Raw genomic sequence first — 26790 nt, 5'->3', positions numbered from 1 at the left:
ACCTGCTACAAGAGAGAAGACGGCGAGGTCTTGTGGGAGAACTTTGGTTGGTGTCCGTTGCGTGGTTACTATAGAGTTTTCCCTACAACTTCTCCTACTCATCCCCAATCTTAAACACATACTTGACTCCACTCGCCTTGCCATCCCTCAGGTTCTTCATACCCGTCTCGACTCCCTGCAGACCACCAGGAATAACCTCATGCGGATGCGGCTTAAACCAGCCTTCCGCCAAGCCCCTTGCCATATAGCGGAACATGATGAACGCATAATCCGCATCTTCCTTGTGCGCCGAGCCCACCATCGTCTGAGTCTGCTGCACAGTCTCGGGAATACCTTCGTACGTCTTACCGGGCAGAACAAGCGTGAGCTTGCCCGTGGGCTCTAGCACCTGCACGATGTTTGTGTAGGAGTTGTGTTCCGACACGGCATCATATGCGTACTGCAGTTTCTGTCCCTTGAGCGCATCTTTGATGCCCTTGACGACCGCGTCATCCCCCTTTCGGTAATCGACAATCGTGTCGCCCTTTGAGCGGTCGATGAGTCCTTCGACGAACTTCTCTCCTTTTCCTGCTACGGCGATGATGGGATGGATGTTTGCGCGCGATGCTAGTTTAATCGCGTAAGCGCCCACTGCACTCGCACCACCGTACACAACAAGCGGTGTGGGTTCTTGCGCCGGAGTCCACGGGTCGGGCAGACCCATGCGTTGGTGCAGTCCGATGGCTGCTGTCATGGCGGCGAGGGGTAGCGTAGCGGCTTGCTCAAATGAAACAGATGATGGGATGTGGAAGGTGGTGTGGGCCCAGCCTACTGCGTACTCGGCGAAGGAACCACCCGGTGTCATCATCTCATGGAAGGAAGCGACGCGGTCTCCGGGCTTGAACTCGTATACGTTGGCGCCGACGCTGTGGACGTAGCCGGCGATGTCGTCACCGGTGTTGAAGTTGGGTTTCATGTCGTAGGCGGGGATCTTCCTGGAGGATGTGTTAACGGAGGATCGATTGAAAGGAGAGATATTAGAGTGAGAGGTAGGTCACGTGGACATTGTATCGTGCAAGTACTTGGGTAGTAACGGGAACCGGGAAGTAGACATACCAGTCTTTGGGGTTACTGCCCGAATAGACCACCTTGATGACGACCTGGTTGGCTTGTGGCTCGGGGACAGCGACATCCTTGATGGTGACCGAAAGGTCTTTTGCTACTTGTGCTTCCTTCATCGTGATAACTCTTTCCTTTACAGGTTCTCTTCAAAATGCGTAGATAAATTAAGATAGTCAAAGGGTACAATGTGCCGTCAAGTTATGTAGGCAAAGGTACCCCCCAAAATGAGGCGGGGCTCCCAAGTATTTTTATATCCAAACAACATGATCCTGAACATTCCACCGTCCGTCGTCCGACATCACAGACGCGAATATGTGGAGCTGGCATTAATAATGACGAATGTGGAGTTTAGTGTGCTGGGTGGAGTAGATCTAGCCCTGGAGGTTGTTGGCGACGTCGATGATGCGACTTTTCGGTATTCGCTTTTGGTGCATAGCCGAGATTGGCCGGATGGGATGATCGGAAGCTGGGCACCTGGGATTCCTCCGATATCATTAATCACGGACTGGCAACCCCTCTTGCATCTACTCTACGCACGTAACGTATTGTACTATACCCTGGCGTGTAACAAACTGCGCAGGTAAATAGTGAGGAAGACACAGATGAAATCTCAAGCTCGCTCGACGCCCAGGAATCGACCCGAAGCCTAGGATCGAGCAAGCTATCCATTCTATAGCCAACCTATAGCTTCCCCTGTATCTTGTTCCGCAACACCTCCTCCCTCCTCCGAACATCCACATCCCGTGGCCCTTCCTTCTTAAACTTCGTTGTAACAACCCATTCCCTGAGTCCCGCTCTCCCCTGTCCCTGGCTTTCAACCTCTTTTCCCGGCCGATCAAGCACCAAAACAGCAGTGTTCTTATCTACGCCGCCAACCCCATCTTGCCCAGCCTGCCCGTACTCTCCTTTTCCCAGAGCAAGTGGAGATATGCAAGCTTCAGCAAAAGACACCTCAGGCTTCCCGTCGTACATGCGCGGCTTTTGCAGGAAGTCAAGACATTTCTCGCGCTCGAGTTGTAGCTCCGCCAGACTAGGTGTGGGCGAAGAGGGTGATGTGACACTTGATGCTAGGTACGGAGCCAGCAGCAAGGTAAGCAAGAACTGTGGTGGGAATAGGATAATCCTGTTTTGCCGCGCCAGGTCGATCCATTTGTTGGGTGGCAGGAAGCGGGCAGCGGTGTGCTCAATACCACCATCGTGTGTAGGTTTGGGTATGACAATCTCGTCCTCCTCTCCCAGTCCCGAAGACGGCGGTGTACCCTTGGGCGCAGCGTGTTTCGTCGGCGATACGGAGCCAAGGGGCAAGAAGTAGATGTACATTTGCGTGGTGAAGCGCTTAGGCACGTTGGGAGGCGTTACCCAGCGAGTAAACGGAATCAGGGCTTGGGTATCGGGAACTGCACCCCATTTCTCCAACAAGTCTCCAAACTTGACTTTTCCACCGTGTACATCTCTTCGGCCTTGCTCTCGTTCTTCGTCGCTTATCTCGGTGAATAGCTTCCCTGTCTTTTTGCTCTTGGCGAGTAGGATGCCGCATTCCTCGAATGTCTCCCGTACGGCTGCCATGCGATACGCGGGGCCATCTTGATGTCTTCCTGGGTGGTCTTCGTCGGGGATCTCGCCGTCGTGGGTTTTGGAGAGGGCGCCGCCGGGGAAGACATGGGCCGATGCGAAACTAGAGGCTTTCGATACGCGGTGGAGGAGCAGGACCTGGTTTGTAGGGGAAATGAGCAGGACGCTATACGTGTTAGCATTTCGATATCGATAGATATCGTGGTAATCGCATACCTCGAGCTAGGCCGTGGAACCTGTGGTGCCTTTGACGCCTGCTTCGACGGCTTGTGATCTGCGGGCGAAGACATGCTGCGCTTTTGGAAGCCGGTCTTGGAGAGTTGAGCAGGCTTCGGATAGGAAGCAGTTCGTAGTGACGCTGACGATCGCGCACCGAGCTTCGCCTGCAATATCGAGAACGATGAGCTTGCGGCGACGGGGCGTGCAGAGCGATAGGAGCGTACCGCAGTCGATCTACCTTTAGCCAGGAGGAGAGCAGTGGAACTCAGCTTTGGCATATCCGGCGACAAAGGGAGCCGACAATGGCGGTCGGCGCGTCATGATGGCTTGCATGTGGTTGGTGTTGATGCGCGGGGAGCTGCCGAGGTTAGGAGGTAGCTCGAGCAGTGACAGGGTGCCCAAGAGTCGGCACACCGACTGAACTCCGGCAGCGCTTCGCGTCACTCAACAGAAGACATTTCTTGAGTTTGATCGTAAATAAACATAGTTCGTGGTATCATTGCTTTTGGCCTATCCATTGCTCCAAAATAAGAACATAAATCGTCTTCGTGTCGCATGTCTAATGAGGGAACCTAGCAACCCAGCCAACCACCCACTAACGCCCTCCCAATGCATTCCGTATATCATCTTCAATCGTCTATGAGTAGAGCTTCTTGTCGAAGCTGTGCAGACCGTGCACGTTACCCTCAGCCTGTGCGCTAGCAGTGCGCAACTCGAACCTGACGGTGCCGTTGGCAACACCCTCGTGAAGCTCGGTAAGACTCTTGATACCAATGTCCTGCAGCGAGTGCTGAACACCAGCCATGAGGTAGGGCACGAACTTGGTGATCGAGCCACGGTCCTGGACGGATCCAGACACACCTTGGGCAACCAGCACGCGGTCACCCTCGGAGAAGTAGCGCGCGGTACCAGCGTTACTGGCCTTAGAGTCGGCAGCGCCAGCACCAGCCTTCTTGTCCTCCATGGCGGCGATACTGCCCATACCACGGTAGGCTTTGACGAGCTGACCATCGCGGCTGACAAAGTACTCACCAGGAGACTCAGTGGTACCGGCGAGGAGACCTCCCATCATGACGGCTGATGCACCCATGGCAAGACCCTTGACGATGTGTCCTACGTTCTGGATACCACCATCCGCAATGCAAGGCACGCCGAAGCGCGATGCGAAAGAGGTGACATTGTACACCGAAGTGGCCTGTGGTCTTCCGACAGCCATGACTTCTTGTGTAATGCAAGCACTTCCGCTACCCATGCCGATACGGAGACCGTCTACACCAGCGGCGATGAGACCAGCAGCCTGCTCGCGAGTGACGACGTTTCCGCCAATCACGTCGAGCTGAGAGTACTTCTCCTTGATGTACTTGATCATCTCGATCTGGTACATGCTGTTTCCCTGACTGCTGTCGAGGATGACGATGTCGAGACCGGCATCGACGAGCTTCTGCAGACGAATCTTGTCCTCAGGTCGGGTGCCGATGGCAGCCGCGGCGATCAGCTGCTTGGAGTGTGGGAGCTTGGACGCAAGCGGGAAGTTGAGGTTCTTCATCAAGTCGGAGCGAGACAGGAGCGCAATCAGGTTGAAGCTCTCATCCACGATGGGAAGCTTTCCCTTCTTGGACTTGTTCAGGATATCGTTGGCCTCCTTGAGCTCAACACCGTGGCGGGCGGTTACGAGGTCCGTGGACATGACTGCGGTGACCGGGTCGTCCAGCTTGTCGTGGAATTGGATGTCTCGGGGGGTAATGATACCGACGAGCTTGGAGCGGAGGGTGCCGTTCTCTATAGTCAACTGTCAGCGAATGCATCTCGCCAAAATTGACAAAGCGTAGCGTTTGTGAGGCATTTCAGATACATTTTCTCCACAGTACGACGGAATCGTTGCGGATGAACGAAAGTTAAATTGAAAAGGTAATCATCATAAAGCAAACACGGGGATAAGAGTGTAGAGTCTGACTTACCAGTGACTGGGAAACCACCGAAGCCCCACCTCTCCTTCAGTGCCTTGGCCTCTCCGACAGTGGTGTTGGGAGAGATAACGACGGGGTCCAGGATGAAGCCGTTCTCGAAGCGCTTGACCTTGCGGACCATCTCGGCCTGGTCATCCTGGGAGCAGTTGTGGTGGATCACACCAAGACCTCCAAGAAGAGCAATGTGGATGGCCATGTTGTGCTCGGTGACAGTGTCCATGGGCGAGGAGACGAAGGGCGTCTTGAGGGAAATGCGCTTTGTAATTGGGGTGTCGAGGGCGACCTCGGCGGCAGGGAAGCCAATGTAGCCAGGAAGCATGAGGAAGTCATTGTATGTGAGACCGCCGTTCTTCTTGGAGTCGATGAGCGTCTTGATGTCGATGCCATCGCGCTCGGGGTACTCGTTCTTGAGGATCTCAAGAGCCTTGGTGTAGTCCAAGGCGTCGGCGGCCGTGTTGGTCATGGCGTCACCGTTGGAGATGGGCATGATGGGTGGTAGAAAAGAAACTTCTCGGGGACTTGAGAAGGGAAAGAGGGGTATCACGGAAGGAAACAGGCCGTCGTGCTCAGCAAAAGACTCTGGCCGGGGAAAGTTGAGGGCTTTCCCAAGAAGAAAAAAGTTGGAAGAAACTGGCGGCGCGGAAAGAATTTCTGTGGGCTCCTTCGCCAAGCCGCGTGCTTCAGGTGACCCCGCCTTTTAGCGCGACGACGACGCGTCCGAAGGGGGCACGATGTGCAGGCAGTACTGCAGTCGACGTACAATGCTGTACACTGTATGCGCGAAAGACACATATCAACATATGCTGGACATGTCAACAATAGTCGCAGTCGTCAGTCTTTTGGTAAGGTACGACGTTCTCATTAGCAATAGCATCTAGTGCATTTCATTCTTACCTTGCTAGCACACTCACGTGGTGGGCGCGACGTTTGGACTTGCACGGTACCGGCTGGGAGCTCCCTTATAGTGACAGGTCGACGAGTCGATAATTGGACGCGTCCAAGGGGTGCGCTAGGCTAAGGTTCAGGTTCAGGACGCGATAGCTCACCGTGCGAGCTGTAGTAAGGCTGTCGCCGTTGATGGCGCCGATGTCCTTGTCGCCCTGCAATCCAGGCATCATGGCCGCGACGCGTACATGGGTTTCCGGGATGGTCGATGGATGGGACATGTTGGTGAAGTGAAGTGGTCGGCTCGTCCAGACACGGCGATCCAGCAGCAACAAACACGGTAGATGCAACAGTGATGCAGCACTAGGATGTTGTTTTGAGGGATTCCCGGTCCGTGTGACGGGAGTCGGGATGGATGATTTTCGCGGCTGGAGATGGGTTTCTTGGGGTGGTTGGCGCGACAACAGGCCGGCAAGCCCTCGCAGCCTGAGTAAACATCCGCAAAAGCTTGGACACCACACGTCCGCTTCCAGTTTCAACGCCGCTGCCTTTCATCTACTATACCCAATTTCCCTTTCCCGATTCCCATTCCTCTTCGCCCGTGCAGAGTAAAAGTGCGCGCTTGGTCGCAGGGCTTTAGACTGTCGCTTGATCTCCTTCGCGATTTTTGTTTTCGGCGGCAGGCGCATCCATATCTCTTGTAATTATCGCGGGCCTCCATGACGGTCTCTTGAGCCCCGACGCCAACGCCATCACCATCTTCCTTTGTCCTGTACGACGCATGCGGTGTAGGACTGGGTCGCAGTAACGCCCTCGACTGTCGCGCTCGCCATGAGTTACCTGACTGCCCCACGCTCGAGACCAGGCCACTCGGCAACATCGCCCTCCCCGCTCCGCCAGACATCGACCGCATCCAATGGCTCCTCCAACCACTCGAACCAGTACCCGCCGAGCCGCTCCAGCACGCAGTCGAGCAATGCCTCCAGCGGCTTCGGCTCGCTGTCGCACCGGCGCGGGCTGAGCGAGGCGACTGCCCTCTCGCGCCCGCGCACAGAGGACTACTTTGGCTCGGGCGAGACAGACCCTTCAGACACGTTTATGAGCATGCGGAAAGCGCTGCGACCGCTGCAGCAGGCACCTTCGAACCCGCCCTCGCCCGAGAAGCAGAGCCCGTCGTCACCTGACAAGTACATGCGACCGACGACGCCCGTCTACCCGCCATCGCCCGAAAAGCTCCTACGCCCCGCAACATTCTCGAATCCGCCATCGCCAGAGAAGCTCCTGCGCCCCGCGAGTGCTAGCCCGACCCGAAGCTCCAGTCACCTGCGATCACATAGTGTCGAAAACCTCTACGCCCCATACGATGGCTCCACCTCGCCGACAGCCAAACCGCGCCCGCTATCGCTAGCAGTATCGCGAAACGACTCCGTACGCGCGCCCACCCGCGATCACTCGTCCCGACCGCTGTCGACTCATCTGGAACGTCCGGAACTTAAGAGCTTCCAGAAGTCATCCACGGGGCATCTACGAACTCTATCAAAGTTCGCCGAGGCTGGAAGCGATGAGGACTTCGCCATCAAGTCCCCGGAGCAGCAGGTCGTGGGTCTCAACGGACGGAGAAGGTTGCAGCGGCTAGAAACACCACAAAAGACGGCGTCCACGTGGTCAAGTCGGAATTGGATGGACCAACAGCGCCAGTTCTTGCAGGCCTACGAATACCTCTGTCATATCGGAGAAGCTAAGGAGTGGATGGAAGACATCATCGAGACGGACCTCCCGCCTGTTGTTGAACTGGAGGAGGCACTGCGAAACGGCATAACACTAGCAGAGATTGTTCAGTCCATCAAAGGACAACCGCTGCGCATATTTCGCGACCCGAAGCTACAGTACCGGCACTCTAACAACTACGCGCACTTCTTCAAGTTCCTGTCCGAAGTCGAACTCCCCGATCTCTTCCGCTTCGAACTGGTCGATCTCTACGAGAAGAAGAACGTGCCCAAGGTCATCTACTGCATTCATGCGCTCTCATGGCTTCTGTTCCGAAAAGGCATTGTCGACTTCCGAATTGGCAATCTAGTCGGTAAACTCCAGTTCGAGGACCACGAGTTGGAGGCTACACAAAAAGGTCTGGACAAGTCTGGGGTTAGTATGCCCAACTTCTCAGGCATGCAAGCCAACTTCCAAGTCGAGCCGGAACCGGAGCCAGAACCAGAACCAGTGGAATCTGAGGAAGACCGCATTGACCGCGAGCTTGGAGAGAACGAGGACATCATACTAGATCTCCAGGCTCAGATGCGCGGTGCTCTCGTTCGAATTCGCCTCGGGATGGTGATGCAGGAGCTCTGGGATCATGAGCACCTCATCGTAGACTTGCAGGCACGCATCCGTGGTGACTGGGCTCGACAAATCTCCACCTACCGCATGGACATGCGCCGTTTCGCAGTTACTCTGCAAGGTGCAGCGAGAGGCTTCCTGGTTCGGTCGAGGCTTCAGGGTGAAGAACAGTTCTGGCACGCCAATGAGGCCCAGGTCTTGAAGGTGCAGAACCTGTTCCGTGGGCGCAAGGCCAGAGCGCAAGTTCAGTACACCAAATCGAAGATCGAGCGACACGAACACGGCATACGGCAATTCCAAGCAGCCATCCGAGGAGCGCTGGAACGACTACGTGTGTCCGACCGATACGAACAAACCCGCGATACCGAACCATCCGTTATGCATGTGCAGGCTATGATTCGTGGAGCTCTTCTACGCCAGCAAGTCGATCGGGAATGGGCTGAGCTACAACAGAATGAACCTGAGGTCGCGCAACTCCAAGCCGTCGCAAGAGCAATGCGTGTCCGCCAGTCACTGCGTGCCGACCAGGAAGGTCTTCGTCAACACGAATCTATGATCACAATGTTGCAGTCAACTGCCCGAGGTCTTCTTGCTAGGAAGAAGGACGCCGCAATGCAGAAGAAGCTGGTAAGCACGAATGTCAATTGGTCTGGTCTTCAGTCCCAAGTTCGCGCCAATGTCTTGAGAAACTCTGTCAGGCAGATCCACGAGGCGCTTCAAGCCGAAGTACCTCAGATCACCGATTTACAAGCTGTCGCAAGGGGTGGCACCATGCGTGCAGAGATCACTGAGATCCTCACGCTTCTGCACGATCAAGAAGACAACGTTCTTTCGCTTCAGTCACACATTCGCGGTTTCCTTTCGCGACAGAAGCACTTTTCTGATCTCAAGGCACTTCAGGCGCAAGAACCCACCATTCTAGACCTCCAATCGGCTTGCCGAGGCTTCATGCAACGCCAACGGACCTACGAGACTCTTTGCGAGCTCAATGCTCAAGAGCCCGAAACCGTCGATCTTCAAGCCGTGGCACGTGGTATGCTGCTCAGGATGCAAATCGGTATGCAGCTTGGTCAAGTGGAAGAGCACGAAGATGCGATTGTCGAGCTTCAGACCCTGGCGCGCGGTTTGATCATCCGCCAGAAGTTTGCAGAGAAGCAGCAGTTCTACAAGGAGAATATGGAGAAGGTCATCAAAGTGCAGAGCTTCATCCGTGGTCGTCAACAAGGTGAAGCCTACAAGAGCTTGACCAGTGGCACAAACCCTCCAGTGTCGACTGTCAAGAACTTTGTGCATCTTCTTAACGACAACGACATCGACTTTGATGAGGAGATTGGTAGGTCGCTCTTTGATTACTATAGTCATGTCTTACTAACGGAATGCCAGAATTCGAGCGTCTTCGTAAGACTGTAGTACAGCATGTGCGCCAGAACGAGCTCGCCGAGCAGTACGTCGATCAACTGGACATCAAGATCGCGCTTCTCGTGAAGAACAAGATCACCCTTGACGAGGTCGTCAAGCACCAGAAGCACTTCGGCGGCAACGTCGGCACACTGCTCAGCAGCAAGGACATCTCGTCAAAGGACCCCTTCGATCTCAAAGCGCTCAACAAGAACTCGCGCCGGAAGCTGGAGCAGTATCAGGAGCTTTTCTTTGTTCTGCAGACGCAGCCTCAGTACATGGCGAGACTCTTCAGGCGCGTTCGTGAACAAAATCTCGCGGAGGGTGACATCAAGCGCATCGAGCAGCTGACCATGAGTATGTTTGGTTTGGCCCAAAAACGCAGAGAAGAGTATTGGCTGTTGAAGCTGCTCACAAGATCGCTAAAGGAGGAGATTGAGGGCTGTGCGAACCTCCATGAGTACCTTCGTGGCAACTTCTTCTGGTCCAAATTGTTCGCCAACTACGTCCGGTCACCGCGCGACCGAAAGTTCCTCAAAGATGTTCTTGGAACTGTCATTCGTGAGAATATCATTGAGAATGAGCACCTGGACCTGGAGAGCGACCCGATGCAAATCTATCGTTCCGCCATCAACAACGAGGAGCTCCGTACTGGCCAAAGTAGTCGTCGCGACCCGAATGTCTCGCGAGATGTAGCACTCAAGGACCCCGAGACACGTGGTACTTTCATTCACAACCTGCAAGATCTTCGCGATGTTGCTGACCAGTACTTTACGATGTTCGAAGAGGTACTCCACCGGATGCCATATGGTGTGAGATACATCGCACAGCAGATGTTCGAAGAACTACGCTTGAAGTTCCCCTACGAGGCGCAAGAGCAGCTTCTACAAATCACCGGCTACTGGGTATGGAAGGCTTACATTCAGCCTGCTCTATTGCAACCTCAGCACTGGGGTGTGGTGGATCGTGGCCTGTCGCCAGTGATGAACAGAAACCTTGGAGCTGTTGCCAAGGTCCTCAGTCAGATTGCCGGCGGGAAGCTGTTTGGTGGAGACGATCTTTACCTGCAGCCTCTTAACAGCTACATCACCGAAGCCATCGATCGCCTACAAGACATCTGGTCGAACATGATCAACGTCCGTGCCGCCGAAGCTCAGTTCGAGATTGACGAGTTCAACGACTTGTTTGCAAGAACCAAGCCAACACTCTACATCAAGCTCGCAGACGTATTCGCCATTCACAACCTCGTCATCGAAGATCTACCAAGTTTATGCCCCTCTCAAGACGATCCACTCCGTGAGATTGTCCGTGAGCTCGGTAGCGCCAAGAACAACGAGAACGAGCTTCTGCACGTCAGCTCCAGCGAAATCACATTGACCCTGAACCCCAAGTACCATGAGCAAGAGGGTAAGTTCTTCCTCCACTTGCAGTTCCCACTTACTGACTTTTCTAGACCCCGACTCTGCAATCAAATCCCTCTTCATGGAGACCAAGCGCTACGTACTGTACATCATCCGCATCCAAACCGGCGCCAACCTCACTGAGATCATGTGCAAGCCGGTTACCCCCGATGACGAGAACCGCTGGGACGCTCTCGTCCGCGAAGAGATCATCGCGCAGCGGAAAGATCGTTCGCGGAAACAGAGCAACGTAGTCCGATCCTCTGCCGCCTCAACTTACACGCAGGATATGGGCTCTAACTCTGTACTTGATCTTGACTACCCCACACTCAAGCAATACTGTCTGGAGAACATGGTACAACTCCAACGCGCAGGCCGCATCTCGCACACCAACAACTACCAAGACCTACTCAACGCCATCGCGGTCGACATCCGCACCAAGCACCGAAGACGTATCCAACGCGCCAAGGAATTAGAGGGAGTACGCACTACATTGGCCGCACTCGACGAGAAGGCACATTTCCTAGAGTCGCAACTCAAGTCCTACAACGACTACATCGAACAAGCCATGGTAACGCTGCAATCGAAGAAGGGCAAGAAGAAGTTCCTCCTCCCCTTCACCCGCCAATACAACCACCAGCGTGAACTCAAGAACAGCGGTCGCGAGTACCGCTTCGGCTCCTTCAAATACTCCGCCCGCAACCTGGCCGAGAAGGGCATCCTCATCTCCTGGTCTGGATACCACGAGCGACAATGGGACCGCATGGACATTACCATCTCCAGCAACCAAACAGGTATCTTCGAGATCCAAGGTTCCCAGGGCTCCATGATGATCCCCGGTGCTTTCGCCGAGGTGCCTCTGGACGGCCTCCTCCAAGCGCAATTCGACAACCACCAATTTATGAATCTCTTCGGCGAAGGTGCTCGGGGTGGCGCGGCTGCCGGCGACGGTGTCGCCAGAGTCAACGTTAATCTGTTTTTGCATTTGATCTTCAAGAAGTTCTATCGGGATGAGTAACGGCATGCATGCAACGGCGGTGTTTGATGGTGAAAAATGGGGTACCCTGTTATACCTTTTTCTTTTCCTGCTTGTTGTTTCTGCATTTTATGGATGGTCGGGGGATCGGTGTTTTCTCTTTTTGTTGGTTACGACCATGATGATATCGTTCGTCGCTTGACGCTTCTTCTTCTCTTCTCTTTCTCTTTCTTCTTTTGGAATGATACATACATATCCTAGCATAAATGCATCTTACATAATTTGTACTGAGAGTGTACCCATTGGTTTGCTCAATGCTTGTGATATCGGATTCATAATTTTGAACTACGAAATCGCCACTAATATTACAGTCATGACCATGCATCCATGACAAAGCACGAGGAAGTTTTATCGGTATCGAGCTCTCAAGCCTTGAGCTACTGGCCTCGAACTTATTACCCCGTCCATTTGGCGACAATGCTGCGACCTATCTGCGCATATGTTCCGTTACCCGACCGTACCGCTTTGTGCGTGCTGACTTGGGAACCCACCAGTTTTCAGGCAATCCCTCATCGAGGATTTGTCCAGTGTTGGTAGGCCATTCGGTCTGTGTCGCCTTGGAGATCGAATTTCTTAGGGCCAAATCAGTATGCGTATAGCCAAAAACCAGTTTTCGCGATGACTTACTGTTGCTTCGCCCTCTTGTCTGCCCTCTTTTCGTATTGCCGCAGCTCCTTTGAACCTGCCTTCCGCTTGTTGCTAGAGAGGTTCTTGTCCTGTTTTGCAGAATCTGACTTCTGCTCCTGCTCTTGCTCCATCCCTTGCTGTTGCTCTTGCGCCTTGGCCGCCTCGAGCTCGGACCGTCGCACGAGTGCTGACCGGACCTCCTCAAGCGCCTCTCCGACCGTGCTGTAATCAGAAACATGTCCATGCTGTTGGTTGGGAATGTCGTGAAAGAGACCGACTGTCAATGTGTTGTCGATACTAGGTATGTAGGTGATCTTGCGTTCTCCGGTGGCCAAAAGCAGGTTCCTGAATCCTTTCGCATTTTTCGATGTCTTGACTATTTGTTGGAAGGCCCTCACCCAGGCACCAAGTGATTCTACTTCAGATTAGCGAGCGTAACTCCGTATGCACTGTTTTTTGGTTGGAAGCATGGTCTTACTCTTCCTCCAGATATCATGCTCGTATGACTTCACCAAGCTTCCCAGCCTCTTGAGCTCCTTCGGGTCTGTGGTCGCCATGATGAGATTGACGCTTTCTTGGTCCACAAAGAGCGCCGCTTTCGCGCACTGGTAGAACTGATGGGCGCTTGTGAACTGTATATTGCAACTGGTGAAGGGTAGGATATGGTTGAGGCTTAAAGCGCTGAATACGTCGCCTGGGTCGCAGATGAAGAGTGCTTCTGGCTCTTGAGGCCTCGTGAGCAGCATCATATTGTTGTGGGAGGTTGTCAAGGTTAGGGAACAGATGAAGTGGGAGCGAGGTTTATATAGGCCAGAAAGGTTGGAGATCACGCATGCCGCAGTCTCTCACCTTGGACTCACGCCTTTACCTGCCGCACGCGTCAAAATAACTAAGCCTTGATGCCTATATCGAGACACTGATGTCACAACTCACTGAACTTCAGCCACCGTCAGTACCATAGCTACGAATACCAAGGTCAGCTTCAGCTTTCACGGGCCGCCCTCCTTCGGGCAAGCCACAGCACCACCATCAGAATATCTGAACGCGAAAATTTCTTCGTCTTAGGAATCAACCTTGGAATGCAGCTCTGAATTTCGCATCTTGCCCAATATTTCTGATCCTACGCTCTCACCAAGATACCTACAAAGAAGCATCTCCAGATCCACAACCGGGCAAAGGCCTACCCAGGAGGTATCGCGGTTTTTGCGCCTTTTGGCCGGCCAAAGCAGAACGCAGTGTATACTCCAGGGTATATTACGACCACTTTCTCTAAGCCCGATCGATACTTTGTCGTCACAGCATACCCATATGCCTGCACAGATGAAGGGGAAGTGCGTTCTGATATAAGTAGAAGGGCATTTTTCGTCGTCTCTGTTGATGGAGTTAGCAATCTATTTTCGGAGCGGCGATATTGTTTTCGATTTGACCACAGGGCAGTTTCATTGTGACCGCATGCGATTATCTTATGAGAACCGCTCCTATATTGTAGTATCGCATCCCACCAATACTATGCATTCCAACATTGTGAAGTTCCAGACGACGTCACTGCACGTGTCTGATCGCAGCCTAGAGACCCCTGAGTCCATGTTCCACGTTTTGCGAATCGCGCACGAGCCAGTTCCCGCCACTTCACCGTCCCATGTCCAAACTCGCCCAAACGCGACTTTTCAGCGTCGCGCGACTATATAGAATCACAAAATAGACTCTTCTTCGCCTTCGGGCATTTGGTCAATTTGAAACGATACAGAGAAGATTAGCATGGCCCCTGCACTAAGGATGACACGCTCAATCAAAGAGAAGCTACCATTTTTTTTTGGAAATACTGTGAGATGAGAACATCCAAAGTCCGGCCTGTTCGAACCACAGCGATAGCAAAAGGCAGGGACTGTAAAAAGGCTGCTCTCTTTTTGCTCAGGCAGGGCACTAGAGGGGGCTGGGTCAGCGTGCAACAGGTTTCACACGGGCTAGTAGCGCAAGGACCATGGCAATCTTACCGCCTTGTCCACAACCATGAACATCACTCGTCAGAGATCTGGTAGATACGTGCGGACGTAATCGTGATGGGTATAATTATGCCTTCGTAGCCTGATAGAGCCTGGAGGTATCCGCAAAATATCCGGAGTGTAAGTCGAACTCTGGCAGACCATGTATCCTCCAGCCTATATTATCATTTCGCCGTCTTCACCGTCCATGCCGCCCGTTTCGTCCCCGTCGTCCTCATCCAGGTCTTCGAGTGGATAGGTGAGAATGGCCGCAACGTTCCCGAGACCCTCAAGCCGCTTCCCGCTCTCGTGTAATGAGCTGAGCACCCTGACCTCGCCACCCTCCACATCCCGCACTTGGTCGACTAGCTTCACCCATCGTCTCCTCTCTTTCACATCTTGCGCGCGAAACAGGGCGTTGTTGATCATTAATACTCCACCACCGCGCCCAACTGCGCCTTTGGCGACAGCGCGCTCGACCTCGCGCGGGCCGTACCACGCCCGACCGTCATCTTGTCGCATGAGCGTGTTGAACTTGTCCATTAATGCCGTTTCGCGCGCGAATTTCGTGTCGGACAGCTTGTTCGTTATCGCCGGCGACGAGAGGACCTCATTGAGTGAGTGTACGTGCGCCGATGACGAATGCGCGATGATTATCGTGGGTATGAGGGCCATGAGCGGCTTGTTGGTCGTCCGTGTCGCTTCCTCCTTGATGTATTGTAGAAACGCCGACGCTACGAAGCCTGGACTGGCGAGGAGAAGCGGGAGGGTCTTGCCTTGGGGTGTGCTGGAGGCATTCGGCAGGTCGATTTGCCGTAGTAGCGTCGAAAGCGTCGTTGAGAAGAATCTGTCCATGCCTTTGCTGTGCCCGTCTACGCCACCTCTCCTCTTTCTGGGTACTGAGACCTCGATCTTTTGTCGTAGTATCGTCTGATGCTCAGTGATCATGCATATGTTCGCGGTACCCTCTCCCAGTACAACAGCCCATAGTTCCGCTCGTTTCGACGCGTCGCATGCCTCCTTCAGTTGTTCCAACGCGACACTATCCCAACCGTCGGCCTTTTCGATGGTAAATTTGCGATTTAGCTCCAAATCCAGTGTGTGATGTTGCCCTAACTTTACGTGCTCATTCTCTTTTGCTACGCGCCCAGACACATGGAGTTGTCCGGAGCCAATATCGAAATCGGTCGAGGTTACTGCGATCGTGAGGTCTAGAGCGATTCGTTGCGAGGACGTTGAGCCGGCGTCAGATGTCTTCGAAACTCGGCGAACTGCCTTGGCGCGTATTTGGTCGTTTTCTTGTATTAGGTTGTACGCGTGCCACTGCGAATGTCAGTATAATGGAGCCCGAACGAAGTCCAACACTGTGGAGCACCTACCATATCCTCTGGCTCCTCAGGCAGCAGGATGACGAATCCCGCGCCCGTTTTCTGTTCGATTTGACTCTTGAGTAACTTCATTATAGTGTAGCCCGACGGATACGTAGATTTGAAACTGGAAGTTGTGATTGCGGCGGAGGTAATGTAGCAGTCGCGCGTAGTTGTGCGCAGCCTGAACTTTTGGGAATGTAGTGACGCAACCGTGGGATGGAGGGGCACTAGTGGGGCCGACGACCCACTCACGCGTTCAACGAGCGGAAGCTTGTTTGCAGGCAGTCACCGAAGCATTGGTACGCGCCGTCGAATCAAACAGAGCTCCTCATTACTTCCTTCAATATTATCTAGCCCGGGACCCCAAGATCTCAGTGGGGCCTGGAGGTATTCACTGAGTTTGGTGGCATCAAAAGAAGGTGAGCGGAGGTATGTAGTTCTCAAAGCAATCTTGAACCATGCGACTTTTCATGCGCTCATGGCTGATGTAGTCGCTGGATACATTAAAGTAACTAATTATATACAAGAATGAAGTTTAATCTATCACCACGCTCTACCTGGATTTGATAATCTCAGCAGCCTTCTCACCAATACCGTACATGGTAGCCTGGAGATGGCAAGACGGGATGATAGGGATGATAGAAGCGTCAATGATAGACAGATGTTGTGTGCCGTAAACCATCAACTTGTCGCTGACACAGCCACCGTCCTTCTCGGGCATCATCGGGCAAGAGCCAGATGGGTGAGCGAGAGTAGGGGACAACATCGACTGAGCAAGCAGGGCATCGTAAATCTCCTTGTCGGAGGTGTATTGAGCACCCGGGACGGTCTCGGAGATCTTGTGGCTAGCGAGCTCGGGGCGGGCCCACACGGTGCGGAAGAATCGCATACCAGCGGCCATGACCATACGGTCGATGGGGTTGACAAAGGCGTTGTAGACGACGTTGGGAGGGCCATTGGGGTTCTTGGCGTCGATGTAGACGGTACCACGCGACAGGGGCTTCTCGACACCGACAAGACCGTATGAGCCGTCCGCGGGAACAGGGAACTCGGCCACGGCGGCATCCTTGCGGCCGAAGATGTCAGCAATGACTGCACGCTGCTTAGCAAAGCCCTTGGCGAGCTTCTTGCTGTTCTTGTAGATGCTAGGAAGGTAGTCGGTGGCGGTCTGGCCGTTAAGGGTGCTGATGAGAGACTTGAAGTCCTTGGTAATGTCAGGCAGGGAGATGAAAGCCAGGGCGTTACCGCGGGCATAGGTGTAAGGACCAGTTTTGTGCTCAACGTACTGCTCCCAAGCGGAAGCGTTGAATGTCGCGTTGGTCATCAGCGAGTTCTGGTTGGGGAAGTAGTTGGAAGTGGTGTTGAAGACAACGGTGGCGTAGGGGTGGTCCTGGAAGTTGGAGCCTACAGCATCGAGCTCAACCTTGATGTCGATACCGGCAGCCTTCAGGACAGACTTGGGGCCAATACCACTGAGCTGGAGGAGCTTAGGTGTCTGGATAGCGCCCGCAGCCAGGACGACCTCTTTCTTAGCGTAGAAGGTGGAAGTCTTTCCAGTCTTGTCGGTAACCTCAATGCCAGTAGCCATGAGCGGCTTCTTCTTGTTGTCAAAGATGATCTTGTCGGCGGTGGTGCCTGTGAGGATGTGGAGGTTGGCACGAGTCTGGATGGGGTCGTAGTACGCGTAGCGAGCGTGTGCGCGGCGTCCAGTGGTCGCATCCATGGTGTTGGCGTACCAAGAAGGACCGTAGGCTTCGCCGGCGTTTCCATCCTCTGGGATGTAGATACCAGTGGCCTTCCACGCCGCCCAGTAGTCCTTGATATCCTCATATTGGTTGGATGTGATTGAGACGGTCAACGGTCCGTTACCGTAGGTCGACTCATCCCAAGTGATGTTAAAGTCTTTGACAACATCGGGAGTGGGAGGTTGGAAAGTGGTACCCTTGATGAAGGCCTCTTCCATTCCCTTCCAACCCCATCCTTTGTTGCCGAGAGCCTCCCACGCATCGTAGTCGGCAGCTGAGCCGCGGTCATAGACCATGCCATTGATGACAGATCCACCACCGAGGACCTTGGCAACAACAACCTGGTACGATGTGTTGCCGATAGCTGGCTCGGGTAGGGAGTTGATGTTCTCCCAGATCAAACCAGCCGCAGAGGTCAAGTCATTGGCCTTGTATGGGATCTTGGTTGCATCGGTATCGACGTTGTCGCCCGCTTCAACGACAAGGACAGTCTCTGGGGCTGATGTTAGTGAAGTCTTCGACAAAGTCTGGGGCTGAAACACATACTGCTCTTGTCCTCAGTGATGCGGTTGGCAACAATCAATCCAGTGACACCGCCTCCGACAATGACATAGTCATACTGGGGCTTAGCGGCGGCACCAAGAACTGGCGACAGGATTACAGCAAAGAGCTGAACAGCAACGGCTAACCTAGAGAATACAGGCATCTTGAAGGTCCAAAGTATTAAGTTTAAACGAAAGTAAATTTGGATGCGCGCTGCAATGAACCTGTGAGGGTGTGCAGCCACTAGATGCTTTATACGGACCGAACAAAGTACTTACTCGCTGCTCGCATTGGTCGAGAACATGTTCGCCACGTGGGAAGGCCTACATTGCGGTGTTATCTTACCGAATTCATCCAGGAATTGATCGACCCACTAATACCGCGAGGGCGAACGATAGTCTGGTAAATTGTTTGTATGCCATGGCGCGGCGCTGGCGGTTGCCATGTACAGATTCGTTCTAGAATGCGGACGTTAATCCTTCTGGTAGGGGTTCAGTAATCTGAACCTATAAACAGGCCGCATAGGGATCGTGCAATTACAACTCCCTGACTCCCGGTGAACATCAGGGACTTGTGGGCTCCGTTGCGGTCCGGGGCCGGGGTGCTAACGTTCTTCCACCAGAGAGATCAGGCTCATGACCGGCCAGCCGCAGCCGCAGTGAACATGGAAGCGAGGTACGTTCGGTGGTCTGATGTTGATGTGGGCCAATGAAAATCTCTGCGGCTCGTTGTCGTGAGCGCATCGTACAGAAGGACCGAGTTAGCGATTCAGGGTGTTCTTGCCGGATGGAGGCCCCACTTTTGGACGGGAGACAAGACATGGACAGATGTCCTCGGCCCCAGACCAGCATGTGATTGAGTTCAAGCTACAGCTCTGGCAACGGCAGCGGCGTACATGTTAAAAACCTGGGGTCGGCACTTTCTAAGAACGCATTGTGGCTTCGGAGATTTTGCAAAGGACTGCAGCAAAGGATGCCGCTCCTCTGGAACACGGCAGGTACATTGCTGCGGGATATGCAGTGTAATAAGGCCACCAGGAGACCTCGATCCTTGATTCGCCATCTGAGACCATCTCGGGGAACCAGGTACCATGATTTCGGAGAGTGGACGCGATTTGGGATCGATGGCCACCTCGCTTGCAGGAAACATACGGCTAAGCTTCCGATCCGCGTATCGTTGCTTTCCCTTCTGCCGTATCGATAGCTTTATGGTGTCTTCGTCCATGGTGAGAAATGTCAGCGCGGCGATGTCCACGTTGTCGTAGTCGAAACTCAGACGCAACGTGAATATCGGAAGACATAATCTCATGGGCGCACCATGGACTCCCTCTGCGCGGCTGGAGTTGCGTCAGGATACTGAGTCAGGCGGCCCGCGGAAAAGTAAAGACCCGGCCCCCTTCAGCTCAATATTCTGCGTTCTTCCCTGTAGATTGAGTCTTAGGCCCGATTGCCGCTGTACATCGGCCCACACATGCGGGCCAACGAGAAGAGCCCGAGGAAGGAGTGTGATGTATCTTCTCTTTGGGCTCAGCTGCACGTTGACATGACATTGCGACACTTGGCAGGTCGACGATAGGGAAGGCGATGTCGCAGCGCACATAATGGAATGTTCTTTTTGTCACTAGGTAGAGCGCTAGAAAGAGAAGAAGATCTCAGGCAGCTAGTGCCGTGAAAGGTGGCTTCGGTTCGCTCTACCGGTGAGTTCGAGTATGCGGAGAATTCGCCCTGCATTTAGCTCATGCGCTAACCGCACTAGCACTTCTAGCGCTGTTTGGCCTGGCACTCGCTACCACCTCTTCCACCATTCCCATCTCATGGTGCGATAGACGAAAGATTGCGCAACGTCCATGCGGCGACCCCGAGCACCGTGAGACGATGCAAGATCGCACGTTCGCTCTTTGACCGTCGGTTTAATGCACCCTTCCAGTGTTCCACCAGCGTTGCGACCATGATAGGCGGGCCTGAGATCTGCAACAAGATCTACAAGATGCATCGTCCTATGCAAAAGTTCTCATGCGCACACATAGCCACATTCGCAACTCTACATGGTGTGACCTGTTCGGTTGTACTTCTAAAGTGTACGCTTGAATCATGGTATCCCGCCCACCCTGGATGCCGTTCTCATTGGGTGACAATGGGTTAAATACGCAGCATGTGGGGCCTCAATTTATGCGGCATCACTGCCAGATCAGCTCGGCGGCCGTCACCCTAGGATGTACAGCTAGATATCCCCGTGTTGGATTGTTTCGAAAGTTGGTCTCGAGCGAGTGCACCTTCTGTGATCGATCTGGCGGCCTTCTCCCGTCACCCGCGACCGTGCTGTTTAGCTTTCGCTTCGCCCGTCTCGAACCAGAACGGCCGACGCAAGAGATGAGTGGCGCGAAGGGATATACTTGAAAACCCCGGGGCACTCCCGATCATTGAGTGGCTGTTTGCTTTTTCCTCTTGTTCACCGATTGTGACTTTTGCGATCCATGCCATTGCACCTCGAACGACCCCGCTGCAGTGCATCATGGACGCAGGTACACAAGAATGGCCGGACCAACGCTTGAAGATCCTCATCCCGGTTTGGACGTTAACGGTGATTAGTACCGCTTTCTTGGTATGGAGAGTCGTGTACGGACTGCGATCACGCAAGTTCATTGCCTGTGATTACCTGTTGATCATAGCCACTGTGAGTCTTCCCCCAGCCCGAAGATCGTCCCGACTGTGTGGTATTCGTCGCTGACACGAGTCCATCAGGCTCTCAACATCACAGCGACATCCCTCAACCAGGTCGTTGTCAACAATGGCCTCGGGCGCCACATCATGGACCCGACGGTCTTTCCGAATCTCAGAACATACAGCTATCACCTTTGGATCACACAGATCGTCAGTGAGTTTACGACTTCACGTTCCTGTTTTTCCATTACTAACGGATGACTGTCAGACATCATTGCCGTTGCCTTTCTGAAATGGTCCATTTGCGCTTGGCTTCTTGTCTTGAACTTCTCCAGATTGTACCAAGTTATTGTTTGGCTCTCGATCTTGATGGTCACCGCCTTCAACTTCCTCGCACCAGTCTTGACGCTATTCGGATGCACACCCCTGGAACGGAATTGGAACTTCGGGTTTACCGGGGAGAGCCATTGCTGGGCAAAGGGCACACTCGCACTATCCTATACCCAGGGTATCAGCAACATCATCACCGACGTAGTGTATATGGCTGCGCCTCTGATCTACCTTTCGCGCGTCCAGTTGAACAGTCGAACTCAACTGGGTATCAGGATCGTTTTCCTGCTGAGTATCCCGTAAGTAACACCCCTGTAGTCCATGTGAGTGAGCCGCCACTGACGTCTCATAGTGCCACGATATGCTCAATTTTCAAGACTATCGAACTCAAGGCCATCACCAAGACGCAAGATCCAACGTGGGACGGCGTAAACCTCACCATCTGGTCCAGCTCCGAACTGTCCATCGGCATCCTCATCGCATCCCTTCCTCCGCTCCGCAAAGCATTCGATCATCTTTTCAAGAAGTTTATGCCCTCGACGTTGACGGGCTCGGGCAAAACGCCACACTACGGCTATGGGAACTCTAGCGTCGCACAAGGAAACAGCATCCACATGAAGAACTTCCAAGGCAGCAAAGCCTATCACTCTAGGCTACCTGGCGAGAGCATCCTTGACGGCGACGACGAGAGCGATCGGGCCATCCTTGAAGACGACCAAAAAGGGTCTGGTATCATGAAGAGCACAGACGTACAAGTCACTGTGACTAATGATGTCGGAGAGGCAGGGAGTAGTTCCAACTCCAAGAGTGGGGGGAGCCCCAAGATGTATAACCCTGAAATCGACTGGGCAAGTCCACACTTGGAGAATGGGGAAGGACCGCGCCGGTCTCGGTAATGGGAATGTTCTTAACGGCCGAAAGTCAGGATTTCGTTTGCATCTTTAGTCTAGGCCAGTAGGAAGGAGGCTGAGCCGCTCGATAGTTGGATACCCAGGTACTTTTTATTCACATGAAACGACTGTGACATGTACGGCGCAATTGGCTCATGATGACGCGAAGACGTTTATTTGTATCAACACTAAGTCTCTTTACCATATGCTGTCGCTTTTGGCGTGATTTAGTCTCACATTAAAATACTGTCAAATTTAGACACTGGCTTTGCAAATGGACTTGAGGATGGTGTGCTATTCGTACCAAGTGCCGAAAGGACAACGCAGTCATTGTAGAGAAATAGTGCCAGAGCCTTTCGCATACATTGACATCAATAGTTAGCGCCACTAATTTGAGGTCGTCGTGCGCAAGTAAATATATCGCGGAGATAAAGGCCAGTTGTGCGATGCACCGGTCGTAAAATTTCGTTTCGCTTCGATCCATCATATCGTTGTGGGGGAGTGCCGCATACGCCGCCAACTATGCAAATACACTGTGTGAGCTGCTAAAACAAGCAAATATGTACCTCAAGCCGACTTGTACCAATGAACCATGTTCGTGTTCATTTCACGCGTAGAACGATGACAGAATTAACGACTTTGGTCCAAGGATGTACTTCGGCAAGAATCTCGACACCGATGGATTGGAGTTCTTCTGACAGTTCCAGAATCTGTATCTTGATTAGTGACTACTGCCTGACATGACTGCGCTGGAAGTCGGTGCGAACTTACCGGATACAACACACTTCGCATCCCCTGCGCGCTCCTCGCCACCACCAATGTACCCGGCACCAGCTTCTTCACCATGCTTTTGAGTATATTGAGCTTCGTGTACGTATCTGTACCAACCAGCGCAGCAAGGAAGACGACCTGGCACGATTGCCATTCGGCGTTTGAGGAAACCTCGGTGATGTCCTTACAAGCGAAACTCATGCGCTGGCCATAGCCTAACCGCTTACATAACGATTCGCTGACTTGAAGCGCGGAGGCATCGCGATCCACGTTATGCACTTGCGCGTTAGGATAGCGGTCCAGGAAACAGAGGGAGGTCAGAGGTAATGGACCGGAGCCGATGAAAGCGATTTTGGACGGTGGACTGGGAAGGAACGCTTCTATGGTAGAACATTCCAAGCGAGAGAGATCGACGTAATTTTGGTGGTAAGGGAAAGTTGTCAGAGTATCCTCAGGTGTTGCGGTTGTACCTAAAGAAAGTCAGATCTGTAGTTAGGTGTGATGTGTGATTGCGCTGCACTTACCGCTGATGTCGTTGAGCATGCGCTTTGCCCAGAACTTCTCCAACTCTCCTTCCGCTTCTGAACATAGCGGTCGCAAATTGGAGCAAAGGCTCTCTACAGCAGGTATGCGGAAAAAATACGATGTAAATTCTGCGCTGTAAGGTACGACGCAGAGGTTTACGAGTCGTGTGAGGAGAGAGTTAACTTGCTCCGACGGCGCTAATGACGATAGTTCGTTGAGTACCGTGTATATGTCCCTGATATCGGAAACTAGCTGATGCGCCGCGGTACTGGTCGCATTCGGTGTGATTGGGGGTGTGACGGTAAGGGACCCGACAGGGGTAGTAGGTTTGGATAGTTCCGCAGTGTGCTTACGTTCGATGGTCGTCATGATGAGGTACGAGTATACGTGTTTTTTGTTGTTTCTGTTGTCAGGTAGTACTGCTGTATTTGAGTGTGTGATCAGGATGCAAACTATCAGTTTAGCAAAGTTTTATACGCTACTGTGATTGTCAGCTGTGCCCGGGAGAATCATCAACACAAGCGTGCATGTGTAGACTAGGAAAACTCTTTCTCGCATTTGCCATGTGTCAAACGCATTGAGCGGTAATGGCGTCTGTCTGGTTGGCTGAGTACCCTGATGGTCGTGTGGGATAGTGAGTTGTGCTAGGGATGGCCCGACATACAAGCAGGATCTACGCTCAATGTAGTACAAACGTGTGGGGTTGAATGCATGTTGGGCATAGAGAGTTGAAGGCACACCTATAGACGTGATTCAAATAGCAGGGACACATTATGACCCGCAGCCTCAAACCCTGGCGGCAGTATGCAGATCAATGACCCCTCTCTTGCCGGCAGCCTACCGCTCGAATTTTCTCGAAAACTTTTGATTGACGGCCGCCAGAGCCGTCCAGTCGACTGTGCTGCATCAATGGCTTGCCGAGCTGATGTCAGGCGTTGGCCGGCGGAGGAAGATCTCGCCGCTCAACCTCTCTACCGAACAAGATCTTCATGGCCGGGCCGTCAATAGACTCGCTTGCCGCCCACCCACGTTTCTTTCACTGTCACCTTCCTCAATGCTTCTGGGTCCAGCGATTCAAGTTGTTTGTCGAGAACAACCCAGTCAGCATACGCCCCCGCTTCGATGACACCAGCTTTGCCTTCTAAGAAGGCACCGTATGCAGCGTTTACCGTAAAACCCTCTAAAGCTTGTTCGAAAGTGAGGCTCTCTTCGGGATACCAGCCAGCCTTGCCACCGCTAGGGTCCAGTCCTGTACGTGGACTTCGTCGCGTGATTGCCGCATACATTCCCTCGAAGATACTTGCGGGTTCGACTGGGAAGTCGCTACCGAGGACTGGACGAAGTGGTAAGAGCGACCGCATTCGGTACGCCTCATCTTTTGTTCGTTGCTGGCCAAGCCTACTCTCCGCATAACCCATGTCCGAGGTCGCGTGCGTGGGCTGTATTGACGCAATGATACCAAGTTCTGACATCCGGCGCTGGTCGTCTGGGTGGATGATTTGGGCGTGCTCGATGCGGAAACGACGTTTAGCTTGACAGTCGCGGAGGTTAGCGTGGGGGCACAAGCGTTTCAACGCCGCTTCAAACGCGTCAACCGCAAGCCTATTAGCAAGATCCCCAATAGCATGAATATTAACTTGGTACCCTGCCTTTACGGCCCAATCATATGTCACACGTGACAGCGTAGTCGCGTTAACAAGTAAAGAGCCGGAGGACTCCGGTTTGTCGCTGTACGGCTCGATCATAGCTGAGCCCCAGGAGCCCAAAGCCCCATCTGCACATTGTAAGTCACTTGTTGAGAGTGGGCCGTGTATACAAACCTCCGAAAAGCTTGACGCTCTTCACATGAAATCGGCCATTCGGAGTCGAAACTTTCCTGACCGCCTCGGGACAAAACGTGTTCCGGACGTCGCATTCGATCATCGCATTGACTCTCACAGTCCAGTCCGGGTCGTTCGCGAGCTCTTCGTATAGCTCCAAATCTGCCGGCACTACACCGGCGTCGTGCATCCCAACAATACCATGTTTGTTTAACTCTGCCATCGCAGTCTTAATGAACTCGGTTCTGCGCGCTTTGGTCGGCTTTGGGTAATACTCCAGTACGATATCCATGGCATTGTCGCAGAAGACACCCTTTGCCGGCACTTCGCCTCCGGGAGGTATACTAAATGACGGAAGAAGATCAAGCACCTTTTCAGATACCCCTAAGATAAAATCACTGGGTTAGATTGACCCCATGCTCGATTTCCAGGGCTGACTCACAGATGCAATGAACATCAACCTGCGCGAAGTCAGTATATGTGTCGGTCCCATTTCGCACGGAGAACTAACACGATCCAGCATAACATAAAGATCCTTGAATCTCTCATCTATCTCCAAATCTGCCTAGATGAAGTGTCAGTATCAGCACGGTCACTTCAGCGCGTCTACGTTCATCAGGTCCAACGTACTGCAGTCGGCCACCTCCCTTCAAAATGAGCTTGGTCCCAACCGACGCCACGTAGCCACTGTTCACTATTTCCTTTTTCTGGACGGACGTTCTTATACTCCAACAGTCTCCTCTTGATCTCGTCCATTGAATCGGCGCCAAAGAGGCTCACTGAATCTAGAGATTCTCCAAACTGGATCAAGTGACCGTGTCCATCCCAAAAACCAGGATACACGTAACCTGTGCGGGATTCCTTGACCGTATCAGGGGCTGCATTGTCTACAAAGACACTGGAGAATTTGCCGTCGTGAATGGTAAAGCACTCGGCATGCGGGAACTCCGACGAAAGCGTTCTGACTGACTTGTAGCAGTATGTGGGTACGAAGAGATTTGGAAGCAACGTGGATGGTACGTATTCGCTGATGAAAGCCGGCAGCCCTAGCTGGTAAATCAGAGCAGCCAGAATCACAGGCAGCGATACCGAAAGGAAGGTGGAAAGGGTAGGCATCGTGCCCTCTCAATTCACGTGGGCAATGCTGGGGGCTGGTGTCACGAAGATCACGGGCAAATGAAATTTGGCAATCGATAAGCGAGCGCCGATGACGCGACCGAAGAAAAACGACATCGTGGCCCGACGCGTCTCGAAACGCAAAGTCGCGTCAGGTCGCGTCGTCTACGACATGCGCAAATGCTCACCTGGGCAAAGAAGACGATAATGCGACTTTACTGAGAAGTCTAGTAGTCAGCTCCGTGGCGGTCACGTGATGTGGACAGTCGCTTCGATCGTGCCGGCTCTGCTACCCGCTCCCGAGATCTCAACAAAGCAGCAGAGCTACCAGAAGAGCATCTATCCGTGACACGGAATCATCTTTACTTTGTTGGAGATAGCCCTCGTGCTCGACTGCTCGATCTGAACTGGCTCGCGACATGAGCATGTCCAATTGGAAAAGGGCGGTGAGCGAACCTAAGCAGGCGTGTTGCATATTTTCCTCACAACTCCTTCATAC

The 26790-nt window shown here is 53.1% G+C and overlaps 8 protein-coding genes across 8 annotated transcripts; 2 read left to right on the top strand and 6 right to left on the bottom strand.

Moving 5' to 3' along the window:
* Positions 1-94: 94 nt before the first annotated feature.
* J4E84_005594 (uncharacterized protein) lies at positions 95-1217 on the bottom strand (the record flags this gene model as incomplete). Its single annotated transcript, XM_049388190.1, has 2 exons — positions 95-974; positions 1096-1217. 2 exons carry the CDS (start codon positions 1215-1217, stop codon positions 95-97), a joined length of 1002 nt encoding a protein of 333 aa, XP_049244430.1.
* Positions 1218-1782: 565 nt separating this feature from the next.
* On the bottom strand, positions 1783-3170 carry J4E84_005593 (uncharacterized protein; the record flags this gene model as incomplete). Its single annotated transcript, XM_049388189.1, has 2 exons — positions 1783-2839; positions 2890-3170. The coding sequence occupies 2 exons, from the start codon at positions 3168-3170 to the stop codon at positions 1783-1785; spliced, it is 1338 nt and encodes a 445-aa protein (XP_049244429.1).
* Positions 3171-3529: 359 nt separating this feature from the next.
* J4E84_005592 (uncharacterized protein) lies at positions 3530-5346 on the bottom strand (the record flags this gene model as incomplete). The annotated part of the gene is made up of 2 exons (XM_049388188.1): positions 3530-4671; positions 4851-5346. The coding sequence occupies 2 exons, from the start codon at positions 5344-5346 to the stop codon at positions 3530-3532; spliced, it is 1638 nt and encodes a 545-aa protein (XP_049244428.1).
* A 1229-nt stretch (positions 5347-6575) lies between these two features.
* Positions 6576-11894, top strand: J4E84_005591 (uncharacterized protein; the record flags this gene model as incomplete). Its single annotated transcript, XM_049388187.1, has 3 exons — positions 6576-9411; positions 9462-10883; positions 10930-11894. 3 exons carry the CDS (start codon positions 6576-6578, stop codon positions 11892-11894), a joined length of 5223 nt encoding a protein of 1740 aa, XP_049244427.1.
* Positions 11895-12339: 445 nt separating this feature from the next.
* Positions 12340-13288, bottom strand: J4E84_005590 (uncharacterized protein; the record flags this gene model as incomplete). The annotated part of the gene is made up of 3 exons (XM_049388186.1): positions 12340-12484; positions 12540-12954; positions 13018-13288. The coding sequence occupies 3 exons, from the start codon at positions 13286-13288 to the stop codon at positions 12340-12342; spliced, it is 831 nt and encodes a 276-aa protein (XP_049244426.1).
* Positions 13289-16444: 3156 nt separating this feature from the next.
* J4E84_005589 (uncharacterized protein) lies at positions 16445-18342 on the bottom strand (the record flags this gene model as incomplete). The annotated part of the gene is made up of 2 exons (XM_049388185.1): positions 16445-18129; positions 18183-18342. 2 exons carry the CDS (start codon positions 18340-18342, stop codon positions 16445-16447), a joined length of 1845 nt encoding a protein of 614 aa, XP_049244425.1.
* A 2348-nt stretch (positions 18343-20690) lies between these two features.
* Positions 20691-22065, top strand: J4E84_005588 (uncharacterized protein; the record flags this gene model as incomplete). The annotated part of the gene is made up of 4 exons (XM_049388184.1): positions 20691-20852; positions 20921-21053; positions 21108-21468; positions 21522-22065. 4 exons carry the CDS (start codon positions 20691-20693, stop codon positions 22063-22065), a joined length of 1200 nt encoding a protein of 399 aa, XP_049244424.1.
* A 596-nt stretch (positions 22066-22661) lies between these two features.
* Positions 22662-26408, bottom strand: J4E84_005587 (uncharacterized protein; the record flags this gene model as incomplete). The annotated part of the gene is made up of 9 exons (XM_049388183.1): positions 22662-22769; positions 22831-23300; positions 23355-23758; positions 24385-25129; positions 25176-25559; positions 25618-25636; positions 25687-25740; positions 25806-26225; positions 26310-26408. The coding sequence occupies 9 exons, from the start codon at positions 26406-26408 to the stop codon at positions 22662-22664; spliced, it is 2703 nt and encodes a 900-aa protein (XP_049244423.1).
* Positions 26409-26790: the final 382 nt, after the last annotated feature.

This window comes from Alternaria hordeiaustralica (assembly GCF_023758085.1).
Source record: "Alternaria hordeiaustralica strain BMP 2776 chromosome Unknown scaffold_9, whole genome shotgun sequence".
NCBI lineage: Eukaryota > Fungi > Ascomycota > Dothideomycetes > Pleosporales > Pleosporaceae > Alternaria > Alternaria hordeiaustralica.
The sequence above is the reverse complement of the archived record's forward strand: the minus strand, read 5'-3'. Positions and strand labels throughout refer to the sequence as shown.